Below are 23,531 nucleotides of genomic sequence, written 5' to 3' on the forward strand. Positions count from 1 at the left end.
TTTTCCCACTTCGGTCTTTGCTATGGATATGTGCGTCACTAAGCGCAGAACACAGCGGTCGCAAGTCTCACTACAAATTGCTCAGAATTGGCTAGTACATGCACTGCAGAAAGTACAGCCACCAGCAGATCAACCAGAAATCAAATATATAGAACGCTACTGTATGCGTAAGTAAGCTCTTTGTATTCTCCTATGGCTATTTTCTAGCCAAGTATCAAAGCACACTACTATGCCAGATGAGATGACACTGAGTTAGTGCCTAATTGAAATCCAACCCCTACTAAATTTTCCCACTTCGGTCTTTGCTATGGATATGTGTGCCACTAAGAGCTAAACACAACGGTAGCAAGTCCCCCTGCTAATTCCTCACAAAATGGTACTAGATGCAAATTAAAATAAAAAAAGTAGAACGTTATTGTAGCCCTAAGAAGGGCTGTTGGGTTCTTTGAGAATCACTCCTGCCTAACAGTAAGCTAATAGAACACCCTAACGCTTTCCCTGACCAGCAGCAGCTCTCTCCCTAGCGGCATCCAGAGACAGAATGATCCGAGCAGCGCGGGCAGCGGCTAGTCTATCCCAGGGTCACCTGATCTGGCCAGCCAACCACTGCTATCGACGTGTAAGGGTACCACGTCATGCTGGGTGGAGTGCAGAGTCTCCTGGCTTGTGATTGGCTCTGTTTCTGGCCGCCAAAAAGCAAAACGGCGGGAGCTGCCATTTTCTCGAGCGGGCGAAGTATTCGTCCGAGTAACGAGCAGTTTCGAGTACCCTAATGCTCGACCGAGCATCAAGCTCGGACGAGCATGTTCGCTCATCTCTAATTATTACATATTCTGCCCCCCCCAATGAATTATTACATATTCTGCCCCCCACAATTACCACATATTCTGCCCCCCACAATGAATTATTACATATTCCCCCCCCCCACAATTAATTACCACATATTCTTGCGCAACCCCCCCCCCCCCCCAATGAGTTATCAGATCAAATTAATGATTTTATAAAATAAGCCCCATTAAAAAAATAACCTATTCTCACCACTGGCAGCGGGTCCCGCGTCTTCTATCTTCTTGCCGCGGGCGGGCAGGATGGGGTGCGCGGCAGCGTGATGACGTCATCACGCAGCCGCGCATCCCAGTTCATGGAGCGATGGCCACATCGCTCCAGTAATAGTGCTCGAGCGGCCGCTTACTGCCGCATCGAGCACTATTCAGTGACGGGCAGGAGCTTCCTATCCGGACGGACGGAGGCCCCTGCCCGACTGCCAGTGGCGTATCGACCGCGGTCGCCATTGAGATGGTCGTCCGGGCCCCCCCGTCCGATGGGCCCGGTCTCAATGGCGACCGCGGTCGGTACGCCACTGGCGCACACAGATTACACAGTGCTGCACAGAGCTTGCCAAATCAGTCCCTGTCCCCATGGGGCTCACAATCTAAGCAACCTACCAGTATGTTTTGGGAGTGTGGGAGGAAACCGGAGGACCTGGAGGAAACCCACTCAAACGTCGAGAAAACATACAAACTCTTTGCAGATGTTGACCTGAAAGGGACTTGAACCCTGGACCCCAGCGCTGCAAGTGTCCTACCTGCAGGATGCGGTGCATTGTCCGGCGAGGATGAAGTCAGGTGCGATTCACCAAGATCGTGCGTCCGATATCCTGCATGTGTCGCTTCCCTGCTCAGGTCCGCCAGAGTTCACCTTCTTCTACCCGGTGTATGTGAGAGCATGTCTTGCGACACAATTTGAATTTTAAAATCGGTCACGCCCCCCTATTTGTGTTGCACAAAATCTGATTGTGTGCGCCAAAAACCCGCAAATCGGAAATAGTCAGGAAACGAGATGGAAATGCGGTCCGCAGACCCTTAGTAAATGTGCCCCAAAGTGTTATCCACACGCAGCATATTATAGAGTAGGAGGAGCTGCGCATATTGTACTTCGCGTCTTAACTGCACAAAGCCTATTATACAGCAGGTGAAACTTGGAAGATCAAAGATCATGTCCTATCAGCAGGCAGCACATGATGGAGCAAAAGGAGCTAAGCAGTTTGTACATAGTGTCCTATCCGCAGGTAACATGTTGTAGAGCAAGAGGGGCTGAGCAGATTGTACATAGTGTCCTATCCGCAGGCAGCATGTTATAGAGCAGGAGGAGCCGAGACTGAAATATCTAGTGCTGTTCTTCAAAGGAAACCTGCCGCTATGAAGAAATCTGTTTCTCCTATATAGTTTGTAACTACCAGAAAAAGTATGTATAGGACAGACACGTACTATACCCCTTCTGTGTGATGGTAAAAAAAACTCTTTGCACATTTTCTATGTTGCATACTAATGTAAAAATTGCTCACAATGTGGAAGATCACAAACAGCTGAAGTGTTTTCTGTACGGGAAAGCGTTTTGCGGACTCCGAAATGTCAGCGCACAATAAAATGGAAGGTGTGAAGACATTAAGCAAAGGGAAGGCTACAAGTTTCTGTTTCTCTTTATTTTTTGTTATTTGTAATTATTTTTTGTGCAAGAAAATCTATTTTATAATAAACAAATGAACATATAACACATTCATAGATTCATAGAATTATTCAGCACCTTTGAAAATCCTTTACTGTAAATTTTTGTGAATCTTTTTCCTTTTATTTTATGTATATTATAAATGTATATTATATGGATAATTTGCAGTGTGTTAGCTTTCCAGACGCTTCCATGAAAAATCAGCGGGGATAATATAATAATCTCCAGGATAATTGGAGCAACATCGGTTCAGACCAAACTAAATTATTTAGAAAAGTGGATCTGTGAGGATTCCCTCAAGTCTACACAAAATCTGGGGACAAGATTTGGCAATTGGTCACACATGTTTATTTACAGAAACAAGCTTGTTCATTTTGGTAGTGTGAACAGACCTCTAGCAAATTGTTGTTAAGGGAATTGTGTAGATGTCTACACCTGGTTATGGGTAGTGCATAGGATTACAACTAAAAATTTAAAGGGGTGTTCCCGTTTTAGCAAATTATTGTTATTGTTTTTATAACAATAACATAGAAGCTGAGGAACTGATACAGAAAGTACATTGGAAAATTGTGTATCAATTCCTCACAGCTTTCTAGATCTCTGCTTGCTGTCATTCTATAGAAAGCTTCTATGTTTACTACTAGTGGACAGACGTCTGACCATGGCCACACAGGTGCACGGCTCGTTATATTACAGTCAGACAGTAATCAGAGCTGTGTGTTATAATGAGCTGTGCACCTGTGTGACCATGGTCAGACTTCTGCCCACTAGAAGTAAAGATAGAAACTTTCCATAGAATGACAGCAAGCAGAGAAACTGTAAGGAATTGATACAGAAAGTGTATTGGAAAATTGTATAATTTTTTATCATAAAGATAATGACATTAATTTGATGCAACAGGAATACCACTTTAAAGGGAGCCCATCACCTATTTATACTCTACTAAACTACCAGCTTTCTCAGGTAGGGTATGATATGTCCTTTCTCAAATTCTTTTTTTATGTAAAATCTCCCTTGTTTACCTTTTAAAAAAAAAAAAAAGTCTCCTCCAAAGTAATAGGCAGAAAACGGACACGTTTTGCCATAGAAGAGTCGGGCTCAAAAGCTAGAGGGGAAAGTCAGTTTTGACACATATAACTTGGGTTCTTTGGCAGCTACAACTGTGGTGCTGGTGTCAGATAAAAGGAAGATACTTTTCTTTTTAAACCATATTAGACCCATGGAACCAAAAATTTAAGATAAAATGCCAGCTGCAGGAAAAAACCCAATTTCCGCCCGTCTGTTTCTCCAGTTCTGTAGCTCAAAAAAGAAACCATATGTCTTATGCAGTCTGAAAGAAGAAAATACCCTTCTTTAATTTGAAACCAGAATCATGGTTCTATCTGCTATAAAACCCAAGATATAAACATCAAAAGTGACACTCTACTCCGGCCTCTGAGCCTGACTCAACGCTGGCAAAAGATGACTCTTCTCTGCTCATTTTCATTCGACTTTGGAGATTTCTTATAGGAATATGGGAGGAGTTTCACATAAAAGTAGGGATTCACCATAATACCAGCCAAGTATGTGCGTCTCCTCTTTAACTTCAATGTTGTGGTACCACTTCCCTGTGGAAATACTCTGTTATAAGCTTTTGCCAATTTAAAGGCAATTACAGAGACTTTTTTTATTTTTAGTTCCCTTCCATAGAAGTCAAAAATAATGAACTGCAATACCATCACACAATATGTGAAGAACAAGGAAAAACGTCTGAGTAATCCTAGATTTTCTAATCTTACAAACAGAAGGAGATTTCAGGAACTTCTATACGTTTCCTTTGTTATTTCATGTCCTTCATTCAAAGTGACATATTTGACCATAAGTACAGGTCATAGCCTCTGGTGTATATACAACCAGCCAGTGCTAGGGTTTACTTAAGAAATTGCATCACCAAAGTCACCCATTACTTTGTTGCACTAAATGCACACCCAAGTGTTTGCTCTCAGTGATAATAAAAAGCCCTGCAGTAAGTGCTGAAAGAATATGGGTCACTAAAATATGTATCTAATATATTTATATTAACTCTATATCTATATTAACTCTTTAGAGATATATTTCAATAGCAGAAAGGGGAAGCAAGAGTCATACCAAAGGCGTAACTACAACGGTAACAGCCATAGCAGCTACTATGGGGCCCACAGTGTCAGGGGGCCCCGGTATCCAACCTGACACACTAAAAAATAAAGGCTGTGCACCATTATCTACATATAATGCTGCACAAATGTACATCATATTATGTATATAACAGTGCACATCTTCCACACTACACAGCATGAATAACCAGCTCAGACAACAAATGTGAGGAGGAAGAAGGGGACAGCAGAACAAAAGAACTAGGGATCTCTAATTCTTGCCATGTACATCCCCCATGTGGCCGTCAGCATTTGGGACAGATCCATATAAGAATATAAATATTAGTGCCTACATGTATAGTAGCAAAGTAAAGATCTGCACAGCTTGGAGTAGAGGCAGACACATCCACTTAATATGAGAAGTCATCTCATGAACATAGGCATGTGCATCTGCAGAAAACCGCAGCACTCATGGATTAAAAGTCCTTCATAAAAAACAGCAACCGACCAGGTAAAAAGGGAGCAGGGGAAAAACACCACGAGCAACAGTCCGTTTCGCGCTAGACAAAGCGCTTGTATAGGGCGACACGGCTGTTGCTTGTGGTGCTTTCTTTGTGCTCCTACTCCAGGAAGACTAATGAAGAGGCAGAGCTGGATCTCTGGGGCAATTAGAATTATTTTTATTTTAGGCTTTTTTTGTAGTTTTTTCTTTTAATTATGTCCTGATAATTCCGTAGGGCTTGAATTACAGACGTTTAGAGAAGCTTCAAAATGTACCTCATAATTAGAACACAATAGGTAAAGGTCTACATACAAAGCTGGTCCGCTTTTTGTAGGGATTGAGTCACAAAGATTTTTTTTTTTTACTTAAAGCTAACCCACTGATTATCAGATTGGGGCAGGACAGACTGCAGAAACATAAAGGAACTATTTTTTTTTAAAGCACGCAGTCAAAACATTCAGAAAATAAAAGAAATTGTCCTAAGGAACCTCCAACAGGTAACATAATGGGGCAGATTTACTTACCCGGTCCTGTCGCATTCCCCGAGGTGCGTTCTCCGACGAGAATGAAGTCCGGCGCGATTCTTCAAGATTGTGCGTCCATTTTCCTGCATGTGTCGCTTCCCTGCTGAGGTCCGCCGGAGTTCACCTTCTTCTTCCCGGTGCATGTGAGTGCATTGTCTTGCGACACAATTTGAATTGTAAATCCCACGCTTAGTCCGAATCAGTCGGGTTGTCAGTCGGCCACGCCCCCCGATTTGTGTCACATGCAAGTCGCGCAATTGCGCCAAAATCCGATCGCTTGCGCCAAAAAACCCACTTTAAAGAGGTGCAAATAGTCAGGAAACCCCACCAAAATGCGCCGGGCGGATCCTTAGTAAATGTGCCCCAATGTATCAACCAGAAAGGACTTGTCCTGCTATACGCAAAGACATATACATAATATGAAGAGTCATGCCGCACTTTTAAGTAAAATAATCAATCCATTAGAAATAAAAGTTCAAAAATGAATAATGAAAAACTTTTGCCAAAACTTTAGGTGGCTGTAGTTAATTTTTACTATTATTCCTTGGTTTAGGAATTCTTGAAAATATTGTTTTTCCAAACACCAGCAAATTTTTCAAAGTTGTCGGAAATAAGGAATAAAGCAAAAGAAACATTTGTGGATGCAGCATAACTCACCACATCCTATAAAGGGCACATCAAGGCGGCTAGAGCAAGCAGGAGAAAGAGGCAAATGTCAAGTGTCACACAGAGTTTAAGGCTGGAAGCTGCTGTATGCTAAAAATCGCATTATAGATCGAATAGATAAGCTGGAAATATGCGTAAACTGTCCAAAATAAAGTTTCACAAAACACCTAAGATCAGCATATATTCTTATATATTTTCTTACATTATATGCCAATGTAAGAGATTGTGTCAGGTTTGCTTTGAAATTAATATACAGGCAGTCCCCGGGTTACGTACAAGATTGGTTCTGTAGGTTTGTTCTTAAGTTGAATTTTTGTGTAAGTCTGAACTGTATATTCTATAATTGTAACCACAGCCAAAAATTTTTTGGTCTCAGTGGCTATTGGATTTTAAAAATGTTGGATAAGAACCAAAATTAATGACAAAGCTTAATTACAGACCCAGGCTACAAGTATAGCTGGTTATTGTAGCCTGGGACTAAAGTACAGTAAATTACCAACATCCAGAGGGCTGTTTGTAACTAGGGGTCGTCTGTAAGTCGGGTGTTCTTAAGTACACTAATATCCAGTGATGTACAGTGTGGATTCTGTTGTGTACCAGAGCTTGGATTAGCCAACCAGTGGATTGGTTGGTTAAGGCTTCGTCAAAATATTTGACTTTGAATGTTCAAAGGAAGACAACAATATTTGTCTCTTTTTCATAGCCGAAAGAGAGACAGTCACATGTTAACTAAAATTATGCAGTAACAAATCCTATGCCAACAGAGGGCCCAGTCAGTCCCAGCTGACTATCTGCTTCTTTAGGACACAGATAAAGTTCAGTGCAATGACCATAACAATCTCTCTTTGCATGTGTTCTGTACATAAAGTATGGGAACAGCCCAGTACGACAACTAGTATTACGCATATATGAGCACTGCACAGAACTACTACTCTTACCCTGCATATGTGAGCACTGCACAGAACTACTACTCTTTCCTGCATATGTGAGCACTGCACAGAACTACTACTCTTTCCTGCATATGTGAGCACTGCACAGAACTACTACTCTTTCCTGCATATGTGAGCACTGCACAGAACTACTACTCTTTCCTGCATATGTGAGCACTGCACAGAACTACTACTCTTTCCTGCATATGTGAGCACTGCACAGAACTACTACTCTTTCCTGCATATGTGAGCACTGCACAGAACTACTACTCTTTCCTGCATATGTGAGCACTGCACAGAACTACTACTCTTTCCTGCATATGTGAGCACTGCACAGAACTACTACTCTTTCCTGCATATATGAGCACTGCACAGAACTACTACTCTTACCCTGCATATGTGAGCACTGCACAGAACTACTACTCTTACCCTGCATATGTGAGCACTGCACAGAACTACTACTCTTACCCTGCATATGTGAGCACTGCACAGAACTACTACTCTTACCCTGCATATGTGAGCACTGCACAGAACTACTACTCTTACCCTGCATATGTGAGCACTGCACAGAACTACTACTCTTACCCTGCATATGTGAGCACTGCACAGAACTACTACTCTTACCCTGCATATGTGAGCACTGCACAGAACTACTACTCTTATCCTGCATATATGAGCACTGCAGAACTACTACCCTTCTCCTGCATATGCGAGCACTGCACAGAACTACTACTCTTATCCTGCATATATGAGCACTGCAGAACTACTACCCTTCTCCTGCATATACGAGCATGGCACAGTTCTACAGCTCCTGTAGTCTCTATTTGGGCACTGCAAATACTACTACTCCAAATTCTCTGCATTCAGACACAATACAGTTCTCATGTTCCTATCCTGCATAAACAGTATAGGCAAAGAACAGTACTACTACTCCTATCCAGTATTTATGGGAACTGTACAGGACTCATATCCTGATATAGACATAGCCAAGTACTATATCTCTTATCTTGCATACATAAGCACTGCACAGTACTACTAGTCTTATCCTGCAGATATAGACACAGCACAGTACTACTACTCCTATTCTGCAAAAAATTGACACAGCACAGTACTACAACTCCTATCCTGTATACATGGGCATTGTCCGTTATTGATACTCGGTATATATAGATACAGTACAACACAATATTGGTACTCTTATGCATATATGTCCAGAGCACAACACTAACATAACACCGTTTACATGCTGTTAGGGGTCCATCTTTTAAAACTTTGCACTGGGCCCACTATTTGTTCTTCGCTATTATTATATGTAATTTTTTAGTCTTTACTTTTTCATGAAACTTACACTGCACAGATGTTAAACGTATAGAGCAAATATTAGATTTCACTATTTAAATGGAAAAGTGGCTTTTCCTAAAAATGTGGTTTCACACTAATTTCATAATTTCTAAGTATACACATGTAGCACATTCCCTGACTTGTTAAAGTAAATGGTTAACCACAGCAAAGGTTAATGGCACTACATACTACAGGCCATTGTAAGGGAATGTGACAGAGGTTACATTTTTATAGGATTTCTGATCTTCTTGCTCTATTATTTTTAGGTTCATCTGTAAGGCTTTTGTTCACTTGGAAGATTGGGTCAGTGATGGTCATGATAACAATCTACTAACCTAGCTAGAAAAGCCCAATCCATCAAATCCACTAAGTGTTAGATAACATATATCTCTTTTCTGGCCAATCATCGCCTGATTCTCAACCAAATAAACAAATATTGTTTTCAGGGGAATTTTTAGTGTGAATTATAGGGGCAGACACCACACTGGAAATCCTATATTAAGGGCATTTTGAAAGGTCTGACAATTTCCCCTTTGTAAATTGTACCCACCCCCCATTCACTTTGTATGGGCTTTCATACAGATGCAAAAATCACAGAGCGTCTGGTTCGGCAAGTAATCAGCACTTGTCCTGGCCACGATCGGTCGTTGCAAGGTTCCAGAATGGTAGCTGGACTTGGTACATGTCGGCACACTGGAGAGCAGGAGGGGGTGAGCGCTGATTGCCCTGCCCCACTCCATTGAGACAGATGGTGTACGCCGCCGTAATACGGGAAACGGTCCGGTCCCGTGCTGCACTCATTGCTGGTCTATGGGGGACGTATATACGGAAGCTGAACATACGTCCCCCAACGATCATGCGAATATAGCCGTAGAGTAGTAGTAGGCTTCTGGTTAGATATTACAGCGAAGTGGATGAGCTGGGGAAGTAGCTTGAATGCAGAGATCAAAGCAGTGTGAGGACAATGTTCCAGCTACAATGCTGAAAAATAAACGTACAGTCCTGCTGCTAATTCCAACACACAAAAGGTATTGTTACACCCATCTCCAAGGAAAAACACTGAGCAGCGTAGAATAGTCAAAACTGCTGGAAGACCCCCTACCGCACTTTACTATATATAACATTAGGTATAGTGATAAAAATACAACTTTTTGATACTTTTCATCATCTGATAGCTTTTTAAGCTTATACAGACAATTGGTACTTACTGTTGTGTTTAAAAATTTTAATTGTCGCTCCTGAAATTCTTGCTCCAAGAACTAGAGAAGTGTGGTTCAGCTCATCACTTAAAATAAGGCAGCCCTAAAAAAGAAAATAATATGGATGAAGTGAATATATGGAGATATTTGTGGATTACCGTACTTAAAAACAATATTACTTAGAAACAATAATTGATGAACTTTTAATTGCACATGAGAGAAGAACAGTAGCTTAAACTTAAAAAATGGCCACAAAAATAAACCAGAGCATAGGATTGAATGAAAGCTGCTAATGTATGGGAATAAAAGATGTCAAAATTTCACAAAAAGTGCATCTGCTATATTTGAATAGACTCATTGGAGATTAAAGGAAATCTGCAGCCATGTGGTAGATTTCTGTAAATGAAATTTATCATCAAAAACCATGATAAACCAAGGTAATTTCTCATAGATCCAGGCACCGTGACTGTGGGAATCTTCTCATATTTCTTATCCCTTCCTTCTAAAATCAATGTTTAAAATTGAGAATGCTGTAATGACACTGATGCAGAAACATATCTTGTTTAATCCCTGATCCAAGTGGTTTTGCTCAAACAACAATTATAAAATTCAGGACCTCGGGAAAGCTGGGTGCTGCTGGATGTCATACATAAACACATTAGTTTCCTGAACTGTCCAGACAGGACTACTCAACCCGAGTTGGATGACTCATACACAGCAGCTGGCGGATAGTGCAGGGTTGATTACAACCCTGTCAACACAGTGATGACAGATTCTCAGGGCAAGGCATGGTTGGAGCAGTGCATAATTAGGAGGAGGAGAAGCGCTTGAGCAGCCACAGGAGAGTTTAAATAAGATACGTTTCTGCATCAATGAAGCTACAGCATTCTCAAGATATATTTGGTTCATAATGCACAACAGCAAAATGTTAGATATCCTTTAAGCCAAAAGTGCTCTGATGATAGACTATAACACTATGCTGTAGCTTCACAGACTGTTACACTATGCAGGAACACTTCCCCTCTGCACCTTCGGCACTTTCTCTCCCTTGGCCTTATCTCGCGGCAGCAGTGGATATTTCAGCACAAAGTGGGAGGAGGGATATGCTCCTGCACAGTGTAACAGTCTGTGAAGCTACAGCATGGAGGGGCTCTAGTAACACCCCGAGAGCGATTTTTGCTCATTAGCCTAATTTTACAAGTTGAAGGAAAGTGGTCATAGATAACAAATATAAGAAGATAGACACTGTGCCTAGATTTAGATGAGTAATTGCTCCTGGTGTATCATGCTTGATTTTGATGGTAGATTTCCTTTAAAGGTCTGATTCATATTTTCCAGAAATACCCTTTTTATCCATGGGCAGCTCCTGGTTTTGCAATTTAGTTAACTTAATGGAAAACAAAAACCCTAATGATTAAAGGCCCTCAAGTTATCAATCACCAAGTTTAGGTAAAATTAGTGTTTTACAGAAAACTGTAATTGACACCGCAGATTATTTCCACTAACAAGTCCTTTGTGGTCTAATATCTCTTCAGAATGACTGATTATTATCAAAAAGAATTGAAGAAGTTCTATGAAAGCATTACGTCCACAAACACGGAATTCATAGAATACTCTTCTTGTATGTCATTTGTTGACATAAGATCTAACCCAAACACCAGCAAAAGCCAAATTAAATACAACTGAAAACAAAACGTGCGCAATTCCAATCCCTCTCATAGTAATACAATCAGAGGAAACCTCACAGTTGGATCTGCATAAGGAATGTTCTGCAGGAAATTAAGTTTACTCAAACATGAAGATGTTCCTATAATACTTAGAGGAAAATGTTTAGAATCCCAAAAATTTGAGAACTACACCTATTAAAAAAAAAAGATCATTTTGCTAAAGTTTTGTTAAAACTCACAGTATTGTTGTATGGGAAATAAAATATGTATCAAAGACAACTAAAGAAATTCTAACTGAGAAGCCATATTTAATAAGCTCTATTCAAATATGAAAGTGTATTCTCTTTGAGAAGACCAACCATGATCTGATTTTTTAAAGGATTTTTAAGTCGCCTAGATGTTATATATAGTGGCCCTTCTTTGCGAGTCACTCTTAAACATCATTTATTTTACCACAATTGTGTCTTGCGTGGTCACCTCAAAAAAGGTTTCATATTATATGAAACTAAAGTTTTGATAAAGGTGAAAATAGTAAATTTTGTAATATACAGCTTCACTGCTCCCTTTTTCTGCCAATTCTCCTGTAGTGAGCAGTGTATCTGAAAGCATTGAGAGGTTCCTTCACCTCAAACAGATGAGACTACTGCTACTACTACTAATGATGATAATTTTATATAGCACACACAGATTACGCTGCGCTACACAGAGATTGTCAAAACGTGTCTCCAATGGGGCTCACAATCTAATCAAACTACCGGAGGAGGCTGATGATTAACTCTAGTAAGGAGACTAGACTATTCAGGGACTATATGTAAAAGCCATTAACTGTATATTCAGCCATTAAATACTTTGACTGCTCAGAGCTAGAAGGAACCCGATAGTGTATACAGTACAGAAAACTGATTTACATTAACTGCTTAAATAAGGAAGAAAGGCAGGGGTAAAAGACGACTCATCAACATATTTCTTGTACATTTTTTAGAATTTTTGTTTATTTTTATATTAGTTGTACAGAAAGGGGGGGGGGGTGATTTAAAAGACATCTACTAACAGATTGCCTGATGGCAGATCTTCTTTTATTAGAACTTTGAAGGCCAGCATTTCGTTGAAATAAAAGTTTAGAAGATATTCAAATTAGCCTGAGGTGCTCTGCAGATCACCTCCAGACTCTTCCACAGTTCAATTTATTCACACCCCTTTGCCTCCGGGAACAGCCTACAGAGCGTTCAGAGAGCAGGTGACGTCCCAGACTCGCCCTGCAAATCTTGTGCATGCGCGAGCTTAGCTTTCTGGTAGTGAAAACATAAGGAAAGTGATTCTTGCGCATCCACGAGATTTGCAAAGAGAGACGGTGATGTCACCAACTCTCGGAGCACTCTGTAGGCAGTGCCAGGAGGCAAAGGGGCGTGAGTAAATTATATTGCGCGTGGTGTCTGGAGGTCTCGATTTGATAGCCTATAAGTTTTTATTTAGATGAAATGCAGGCCTTCAACATTATAATAAAAGAAGATCCATGCTGTACGGGACAGGGATGTAATACACATCTACCATCAGGTAATCAGATGGTCGAAATCCTTCAAAACTAGAGATTTTTTTTATTTTGTTTTATAATTTTTTTTACTGTACAGGTAGTCCCCGGGTTACGTACAAGATAGGTTCTTTAGGTTTGTTCTTAAGTTGAATTTGTAGTCGGAACTGTATATTTTATCATTGTAACTCCGCCCAAAATATTTTTTGGTCTTTGTGACAATTGGATTTTAAAACTTTTGGGTTATGATAAGAACTAGGATTAACAATAAATCTTAATTACAGATACCTTTAATAACTGTTATAGCTGTTTATTGTAGCCTAAGGCTAAAGTACAGTAAATAACCAACATCCAAAGGTCCGTTTGTAACTAGGGGTCGTATGCAAGTCGGGTGTTCTTAAGTAGGTGACCGCCTGTATTTGTAGACCCCCTTATTTTCTGAAGACCATTATTTTTAGAAATTACATGTCCTGGAGTCTTGTACAAACTCATGGCAACAGATCATCATCTCTCTGATGACATCACAGGCAGCGATGATCCCCTTCAAAATGGCACATGAACCCTCTTCAAACATCCTTAATGGCACGGGGTGTTAAGGGGTGTAACAGGGCATAGGGACAGGGCCTTCTGCTTTAAATAACCCTTTAATATCCCTGTGTCAAACATTTAGATAGATGAATCAGCCGGTTTTGGCATCAAAGGCTTTTTTTCTATCCATAGACAACACTACATTACAGACCACATCAAAACTAATATAGTTTTATGTTTTCAGCCTGTGAGTAAATTTTCGGAAAGTTATTTTTGTTGTTCTGTCTTGGTCACTATTGAAGACACAGAAAAGCTCACCCCGCTAACCTGCAGTATAATGCCACCTTGATTAATTTCTCTGAAGCCTCCGTAAAGAACAACAATGAAGCCCCCGTGGGAAATCTACTAATGGCTGTCATCACTAATTAGTGCGGTTGTTTATATTATTATTGTAGGAGCGTGAACTGGGTTTATTTATAGATGTCACCGGGTTACTCCTGACCTCACTGTGTGATCACAGCGAGGAGAAATATTGAAATCTGGTTCCTCGGGATACAACAAAGCAAATCAGGTGCAGAGAAAAAGAAAATGCAGCCATTACTTGGACGCCACAATTTTAATGAAGTTCGAGATCATGGTCTTGAACCCAACATTCAAGTCATAAAAGAAAACTCAATTTTAATGTGCTTTAGACCAATACCCCAATTCCTCAAATTTTTGTATGGGGTGTTGTATCTATACAGTACTGTACAGTATTAACCATGAAATATGAAAACAAAATTCTCAGGCTAGGTGATGCCGATCAGATAAATGGGGGTCCAACAACCTGCTCAGAAACCAAACAGTTGTTTCAGGCATACCTCTCACTTCAATGGGAGCCGAGTTGTAGTACCAAAACAGTCACTATACACTGGACAGGGCCATTTGCTTCTAGCTTCCTCCACTACCAGGTTTTCCAGGAAACAGCGTGGTAACTAGTGGAGGTAGCCAGAAGAATCTGGCTCTGTCCATTGTTTAGTGTCTGAGGTGCTCCTGCTATAAGGTGAGTTGAGATTCTTGCCTCATGAGGTAGCGGTGCCTTTGGAGCTAGACTGGTTTCATCATCTTTTCAATCTAATGAGACAAGTGTGCAGTATGAACACTGCATTTACCTACTGGACCTGAAATGGAACCATTCAGGCCCTGCCCCCAGGAAGATATATCTGATAGTTTGTGTTCTTTTTCACTCTGACCTTACTAAATATAAATTCTAATACAAGGCCGCCATAAGGAAAAGTAGAGTAGAACCTGACCGAGTGGTAAGAAAGTGAGGCAATTGTCACAATCCATGTATAGGAGGGGTATTATAGAGCATTGATGCTCAACCTGAGGGGGACATCGATTTATAGATGTAAAATTTTACACAAATGTTAGGGCCAGAAAGCTGCTATTGTAACCATTGGAAGATGCATTAAGAACTCAATTGGCAGCATGAGGCTTATGGTACCTAGGGAAATCTTTCTATAAATAAAGTTACTATTCTCTTGGCAGCGTGCTATACAGATTGTTGGTAACCATAGACTGGCCTTTGTGACTATGTTCTACCCGGAGAGTTAGTCACTAGAAGACCAGTATCAAAAAAATTGTACAAGTTTACCAAGTAATGAGAGGAAGTTTGCTCTGCCCAACTGTTATAAGAGAACGTTGTTCGTAACTAGACACTCTATATGATCACATATTGCATACAGGTGAAATTGAAATTTCACCAGAGCCCGCCGCAAAGTGGGTTGGACAGGATCAATGTCATGGCAAATCTGAATAAAATCTAAAGAAATTCCTAGGAACCGAGAATAGGAAGGAAAAGGACCCCACATAGGGGTCCATTTACCAAGGCTTGTACCAATGTAAAGAGATGCTTGTTGGGCCTACGTACTAGCATTACGCTTTCCAGGAACTGGTGCAGTTTATAGTGCAATTCTACGCCAGGCAGGGTACTGGATATATCCAGAGGCTGGAGTTTCTTATTATATATGGTCTGGACCAACGTGGTGATGGGAACATCAAGCCCTGATGCACAATGCACCACTGCATGATGAATCCCCTCAACAGAGGGAGTTTGTTGGAACAAACCCATACACAATACCTTATGCTACATTTATCAACCATTTTTTAAACTTTTTGGACATAAAAAGGGGAGGGGCATCATTAAAGTGGTCGGGGTCTAAGTTGTAGCAGTGTCCACAAAAAATGCACCAAATATGTAGCACAATTTTAAATAAGAGGTTTAAATTCAGATTAAAATTGTGACAGATCTATGATAAGTATCAACCACAGTGAGCATAATATAACCGTGCAGTCTACCTTTACAATAGCTGATTTTTATTATTGGTGGCATATTTTATAACGATTTTGCAATTGTAGCTTAGAATTCATAGCTCAAATGTGAAAATGTGGAGCAAGCCTTTTGATTTTAGTGTTACTGATGTCTTCATACAACATTTTTCTAAAAACCACCAAAATGCATCAAAACATTGTTATCATTTGCATATCACTCATTGACATGATAAAGAAATTCGGAAAAGTATACAAAGCTAAGAAGAGATTTTATTGTTGTTGAGGTTCTAATTGTTTTTACACTTTATGTATTTTAAAATACAGAACTAAGACTTGAAGGTTAATTCTGCTCCTCCAGCTTCTCCATTTAGCTTTTGGCCTGAGGCTCCCCTTATGTAAGCTCAGTGCTTGATCAGTCACATGTCAGAGTACAGTTGTGCAGAATTGCAGTTAAGATTACATTTTAAAAGTAGCCCCTCCCTTTTGACTACAAATATGGAAACCAGCCTACTGTTCCAATAGTGATGCACACTGGGATACCTGGGCTACACCACCACAATATTCCAGTACGAAAAAAGGTCACGGTCATATGTTTGTCATGAAGAGCGGGGTCTACGCTCGAAATGCGTAGACGTTAATTATGCATTGGAACTTTTTATGATGAATCTGAAATAAAGGATTGTCTTCAAGTTGGAGAGTCTTGGCTGGACCGTGACCTTTTTTTGTACTGGAATATTATACATACCTGAGCAGCAAGGTGGCCCGCGCGACCCAACTACAAGCGCCTAGAATACAAGGAAAGGTAAGCTGGTGTCCAATTTTCTCTCTAACTACACCACCACAATACAAAAAATTACAAGACAGGTTAAAAGGAGTTATTAATCTTAACTTTAACTTGATAAAAATTAAAAGCTTTTCTCTACTAAATACTTATAAAAGCTAAAATAGCCGCACAGAAATAAACAATTGATCCCAAATGCATGGGTGGACCAATTGAACCAAAGTACAGAAAGCTTCCAACTTGCAATTCAGAAATAAATGGTTGGATCTTACAACAGACAGAGGAGAGTCTGCAACTTTGCTCCACCCAGGGGTTTCAGACCAAAAGCACTTGCCCTAATAAGTCAGACCCTATCTACGACCTCATAGATGAATTGAGCTTTGAACTGTGCAAGAACACGTGTTCCTTTTAGAAGTCACAACCATTCCTTTGCAATCTGACAACACTAATCTCTCTTATCCTGTGACATAAGAGCATGTAGTTGGAAAGTCCCTTAAAAAGTAGAATCTACCAGAAGTTTAGACATTACAAAGCTGCAGAAAGTGTTAGGTTTTGACCTTGATCTGTGTGACCATACCTTTGTGTATATTGTTAGTAGCATAAGGACTGTGAAAAATACATTTACAGTCTAGGTTTGTATCTGCACTTGGTGATGCTCATCGGACTTCTGTGCTCTTTGATCTCTGCATTCAAACCTCTCCCGAGCCCCTGCCCTTTGCTGTAATATCTAAACAGAAGTCTACTACAGCCGTCACCCAGATCAGAAAGGAGTGGCTTGGCTGTGTTCATTTACGAGATGCTGTACGTGCACCCCAGCCCAACTACAATCCTTGAACACAAATGCATTTCACACAGTCCTTCTGCTTTGTCATATGATAGATTTCCATAATGAAAACATAAACAAAAAGACACATTATAAATTAGTATACAAAAAAGCCGCTTCAAAAAGGGTAATTTTTTAAAATACTTAATTCTGGAAATATTTAAAATACAATTTACATTATAAAGGCCTACGTATAAAGACCATCTCTAAAAGCCTACCTTGCCAACAAGTGCTGGAATATTTGTGGAATTTGTGGCAAATCCCATACTAAATACCATAGCTGCCTCTGCCTTGACGAACTCTGCAACCAAATCCTCCAGCTCTTGATGAACATCGAAGTGTCCTGAAATATAATGCTGGAGTTAGGTTACCGATTTTAGAAATTATTACCAATTTCTAATTATTTAATAATTTTCTCCGGAAATGGTACATGAATGTACAGGAAGATGATGTTATCCAGGGCCGGCGCCAGCACTGGGCCACTGGTGGGACCCACATAAGGAATCCATGGAGGTGAGGGGGGCTGTAGCTAATGAATCCATAGGTGAGGGGGGCTTTATATAAAATAACCATGAGGGGGTTGTTTTGGTAAAATAAACTAGGGAATCTTTTAGGGAACAGGAGACGATTTTAATTCTGGAAATTTTAATGCTGCCATGCGAGTTCACTGCAAAGGGCCCCACTGGGGCTTTGTTGCCCAGGGGCCTACTGAAACTGGAGCCGGCCCTGATATCACCTGGGGCCGACTTCAGAGCTATGTACAACTGTGGCAGAGAAGAAAAGAGGAGTGCTGCGGGGGAACGAAGAATGGAAAGTTTTCTGATTATTATTAATTTTTTTCACAATAAAAAAAGAAGATAGATAGAGCGTGGTTGAGGTGCATAAGAGAAAAGGGGGAATTATAAATAGGTTGCTCGAGGAAGGGGGCATAAATTGAGAATGGGCACATAAGTTGGGGGCTAGAGAAAAGGGGGCATTATAAGTAAGGGGTGTCACAGTAAGGGGACATATTAAACTTTGTGCTGACACCAAGGGATGAGATTAGGTACAGGAAAATGATGTGCGTCATGAACTGGAATTTTTTTGGCAAACCCTCCCCTCCCATTGCTGCTCAATAGGACTGCTAGAAATAGCTGAGTACTGAAGATCAAGCAGTCACATAGAAAATGATTGAAGTGGCAGTGTATGTATTTGGCTGAACGCCGCACACAAACTTAAAACATGCATCCCCAGGGCTGCGCCAGCAATGAGGTGAGTTGAGCCTCAGGCAGCACCACTTGTAGCAAGATGGGGGGGAAGCATCAGGGGCACAATTATCTGCTGTAGATCAGGACCTACCACTTAAAAATTATTCTAGTCTAGTTTCTTCATAGCATGTGTCAGGATCATTGTGATACACTGCATGGAGTACCCACCTACTAAAAAAAAAATTAACTGATACAGTAAATTATTACTGGATGGACAAGAGGGAGTGCTGTTCTATAGTTTTCAGGCAGTAGAGAGCTTAGGTTCACCCAAGAAAATCCCATTCTCTTGATTGGTGGTGGGTCAGCACCTAATTTTAGGTCATGTAGCACATGATCTGAAATGGGGTGACCAAGTAGATTTTTTAGCATTTGAATTTAAAATCCACAATAATGTTGCTACTATACATAATTGTGACTGAAAAATTCCCAGCAAGTGTCATATATGTGTAAAATTGTACTTCCTGGGTCAAAGAGTTTAGGCTTTAAGTATTCCACATTCCATACAACAAACAGGTTTTTCCAGTGTTTAAAGGAAACCTACCACTTGTAGTGGCAGGTTTCCGATGGAAATACCGGGCACCAGCTCAGGGTGAGCTGGTGCCGGAGCTTATTTTAGTTAGTGTTTTAAACCGCGGTATCGCGGTTTAAAACACTTTTTAAACGCTATAGCCGGCGCAGGCAGGTACGCGCTCGGCGCTTACCGTGCGCGCGGCTACATAGGAAGTGAATGAGAGCCGCGTGCACGGTAAGCGCCGAGCGCGTACCTGCCTGCGCCGGCTATAGCGTTTAAAAAGTGTTTTAAACCGCGATACCGCGGTTTAAAACACTAACTAAAATAAGCTCCGGCACCAGCTCACCCTGAGCTGGTGCCCGGTATTGCCATCGGAAACCTGCCACTACAAGTGGTAGGTTTCCTTTAAGAGAAATGTCTGAAAAAAGTAACACTGTAGAAGACATAGTGTGATGTAGGCAGACTAAATTTCCTGACAAAAAAAAAAAAACTCGGAAAAAATGTCTAAGACTGAAAGTAGGTAAAAGTTTAATTCATATATTTGGAAAATCTTCGAGGAAACACAGGCTATAGCCTTATATGTCAATACTTTTAAAATATTTTCAGAAAATGGGTGTTCAGTGAATGGAATGGTAGAGACAAAAAGTCAGTAGGAATTGATCGTCTATGGAATGGAGGAGTTTATAGTAGTCCAGGCAGTATAAGGCTACATTCACAAGCTTGTGGCCGTATATACGTCCCCCATAGACGGCAATGGCCGCACTGAGCGATATGGTGCAGAACAAATGCATCACTGTACTGCTCCATACACAGGGAAGAGATAGGACATGTCCTATCTTTTCCTTTGTCATTGCTATGGAGATGGGAGGTTTCACCCCTCTGGTCCATCACGGCAAACGATGGATCCCGGCTGGCATAAGTTTGTGTGCATGTAGCCTAAATAATATTCTTATAGGCTGTCAAGATCACAATAAATCACAACATCCCCCCCCCACACTTTATTTAGTTATCATAAAAACGAGGAGTGCCAAAGTACATACATTTCGATGAATAAGGATATTATGTATCCGAAACGCGTAGGATAGATTTCATGATTCCTTACATTTATGTACTCTGGCACTCCTCATTTTGTTTTGAGAACTAAATAAAGGTACATTGAATTTTTAGTGTTGGAATCAGTAATCTTTTTTTTTTTCCTTGAGATGGATTTTATCTTTGGGATAGAACTACTACTCGTGAGCTGGAGTTTCCTTGTCTCAGGTATTACACATCGGTTTAATCATGAACAGTCCTCAGGAGAGCCGGCTATTTTCTTACACTCCCGCACTTACCCATTTCTTGCCTGGTACTACAGACGCCGGCACCATATCTCTCCAGGGCATTCTTCACACTTTCCAGTGATTCTTCATCATTCTCTGCAAAGCCCAGATAGTTGTACGATCCCATGTTTATAACATCCTTAATAACCTTCCCAGTGTACCTGTTATCAAACACAAGTTATATTGGTTTATTACCTAACAATCTATCATTTATTTACTAGATCATTCTCTTTCAAAGTCAGCTCAATGAAGAATATCAGATCTAGTTGGTTCTTCAACTGCTACTACTTGGGTCACACCAGTCTCAAAGTCCATGCCATCATTAGAGATGTAGCTAGACTTCCACATATTCTTAAATGGGGTTATCAATTTAAGTGCACATATACATTAGACCGAATTAAAGGAAATCTACCATCAAAATCACACATGATAAACCAGGGACATTTACTCATACATCCAGATACCATGACTGCGGTAATCTTCTTATAATTGTTATTCATTGCCTCTTTCCTTCTCAAATCAACTTTAAAACAATGCCCCCTAGCCCCTCTGTGATCTGGCTGTACAAGCCATTATGCTGCCTCACCTTCCCCCTTCTCCCTCAGCAATTCTCCCTCAGAAGTGAGAGTATAGTAGAAGTGTTCACTGCACAAGTGCTGAGCAAGCAGGAGGAGGGCAAGACAGTATAACAGACTGTAAAGCCAGGGTAGCCCCTCAGTCTCATTGGTATAATTTTAAAAGTTGATTTTAGAGGGATGGAGGCCTAGGATAACAAATATAAGATTACCACAGTCACAGTGCCTGTATCTACGAGTATGGGTCCCTGGTTTTTCAGGTTACTTGGAGAGTGGTGAAAATGGTAATACCCAATGGACTGAACTGGTGGAAGGCAACAGTGCCAACTATGGAGCCCCCTGAAACACATTAAACTTAATTTCTTAAGCCAGATGTCCCTCTAATTCCAGAAATAATCACCTGTAGGACCAGTTATAGTCATCAGTTAATCTCTCCATGAGATCAAACCGTGGTCCAGGAACACTGCAGATGGGGCGGTTCCAGTTGTCCCGAACCCTCATATAAAGATTTCTTGTGTAGAAGTTTTCGAAGTCTTGATATAAAGGAACAAAGTCCTAGAATTGTAAGAAAGAAAGTATGAAGACTTCGCATTAATTCAGTTTATTTCTACAGTGGAAGAATTATGGGTGGTGGTTAATATTATAATAACTAGGTGTATTACAGGGTTATTCCCTTCTTAGCAATTCAAAGCTCTCCAAGGCATTTGTAAGTTGTAGAACCAGCCAAACTTAACAGTTCTACAAATTTTCCTTCAAGACAAATTGGATTTAAAAAGGGACCTAGGTACCAGGGCCGGGGTGAAAAAATATAGACTAACCCTTCTCTGGCTCCTGTGTCACTGTGGTAATTCTAGTTTACAGGGCCTGTGCCCACTTGGAAGACCTGGGTGGTGACGGTGTTAGAACCTGGGCCTTTGTTGTCCCCTCATCTGAGGATGTCACTCATTGGAAAAAACCGGTTCCATGATCCCTTGGAATGTCTGGTTGGATGCAGGCCTAACAACCGGAAATACCAGGGAAATGCAGGAACTGGGAACCAGAAAGGGGTAGGTGTACTACTGTATTTTAAAGGACATCTACCACCAGTTTAATGGTGGTAGTGTGTCCCAATTAGACTGCTTGTTCAGTCTAGGGGATGGGGGCCCCGGCCAGGAGCAGGAGGTGGCTTTCAGCGGGGAGCGTACATATATTAAAAGCTGGGAATTGAACACAGTCGACAACTCCTGATGTGATGGATGGGATAGACCATTGTATTTCCCAAACGACTGTTCATCTTGATATCCAAATACGAAGTCTCTGACATAATGTACCAGATTCTTACTTTTTGTTCTTTCCTTTCCTCGGCCATGTGACATTTCTCCAATCCCCATGCTCTCATGAAATCCCGTAGGTAGCCAAACAATGTGACAACACCATAACCGATGTATGTAAGAACTGCGACATAAAGTGGAGCTTCCTCAAAGGACTCTTTATATTCTCTCTTGTAAAGACTTCCATTTGCTGTTCCATTCTAGGGGAAAAAAAATGAGAATTTTCTTTAAAAAAATTAATTGATCCCAAACTTTCAGATTGTTTTAACTTGCGGAGTACTAGAGTGCCAAAAATGTATCTCTCTAAATAGTTGGGGATATAACTTATATTGTCCTAAAAAAAATAAAAAAGTTCATTCATTGGTGAGAGGACATGTGACATACCCACACTGGTCATTTATTCATGATCCCCACCAATTAGCTGATTGAATTAGTGACGGACACTTCCCTGGGGGTAGTGGCTGTCACTTCAATGGGAGTGGAGCCTACAGTAAACCTAAAAACGGCAATACAAATGGGCGGAGCCGTCTTCTACTGACGGAACCACAGGCTCAGGCTGCAGTCAGCTGATCGGTGGGGTGTTACTTTAAGCATAAAAAAACCCAGTGTAATAATAAGATTATGAAAAGATTTTGTTAGGTGGTCTGAATACCCTTTGCTCTTTGCCCAAGATGAAGATCAGGAAATCTAACGGCAATATAGGTCTACAGATATTTCTAAGATTCCAATCTCAGATTTTCAAGAGCAGATAAAATTGCGAGACCAAGATTACAAGATTGGAAGAGATTACACAATCTGACATAAGTACACTAGAAGCAGGCTGGGATCATCGTGTGCCATCATGTCCACAATGTTAAGAATGTCGCACCGGCACTCTATACTATTGCCAATATCTGAGTAGAACTAAGGCTATTATTATTATTCTCTTTACGTTTGTGTTCACCTTTCTACACCTTAAAAGTGCAAGTTTTAACGTGTTATTCGATTGATACGTATACTATATTACCCACAATATTCAAGTAATATTATACAGTATATGCTTAGTAAGTGCCTTGCATTGATTATATTGACTGACTATAGAATCCACATACAAGATATAGACATTAAAGAGTAACTGTCATTTCGGATATTTTCAGATTTTTTTCTAATATC

General features: G+C 40.6%; 1 protein-coding gene across 1 annotated transcript in view; it reads right to left on the reverse strand.

Annotated features, from left to right (window-relative positions):
- Window positions 1-23,531, reverse strand: part of LOC140121167 (serine palmitoyltransferase 3-like) — a 74,566-nt gene that overhangs the window by 23,190 nt on the left and 27,845 nt on the right. Inside the window, exons 2-6 of the mRNA XM_072140451.1 lie at window positions 22,391-22,579; window positions 21,470-21,624; window positions 20,507-20,655; window positions 17,636-17,760; window positions 9,787-9,880 (exon numbers count right to left, since the gene is read on the reverse strand). Of these exons, the coding sequence (XP_071996552.1) occupies window positions 9,787-9,880; window positions 17,636-17,760; window positions 20,507-20,655; window positions 21,470-21,624; window positions 22,391-22,579 (712 nt within the window). The remainder of the gene's footprint in view (window positions 1-9,786; window positions 9,881-17,635; window positions 17,761-20,506; window positions 20,656-21,469; window positions 21,625-22,390; window positions 22,580-23,531) is intronic.

The sequence above is a fragment of the Engystomops pustulosus genome, chromosome 3 (assembly GCF_040894005.1).
Source record: "Engystomops pustulosus chromosome 3, aEngPut4.maternal, whole genome shotgun sequence".
In the NCBI taxonomy this organism is placed as follows: Eukaryota; Metazoa; Chordata; class Amphibia; order Anura; family Leptodactylidae; genus Engystomops; species Engystomops pustulosus.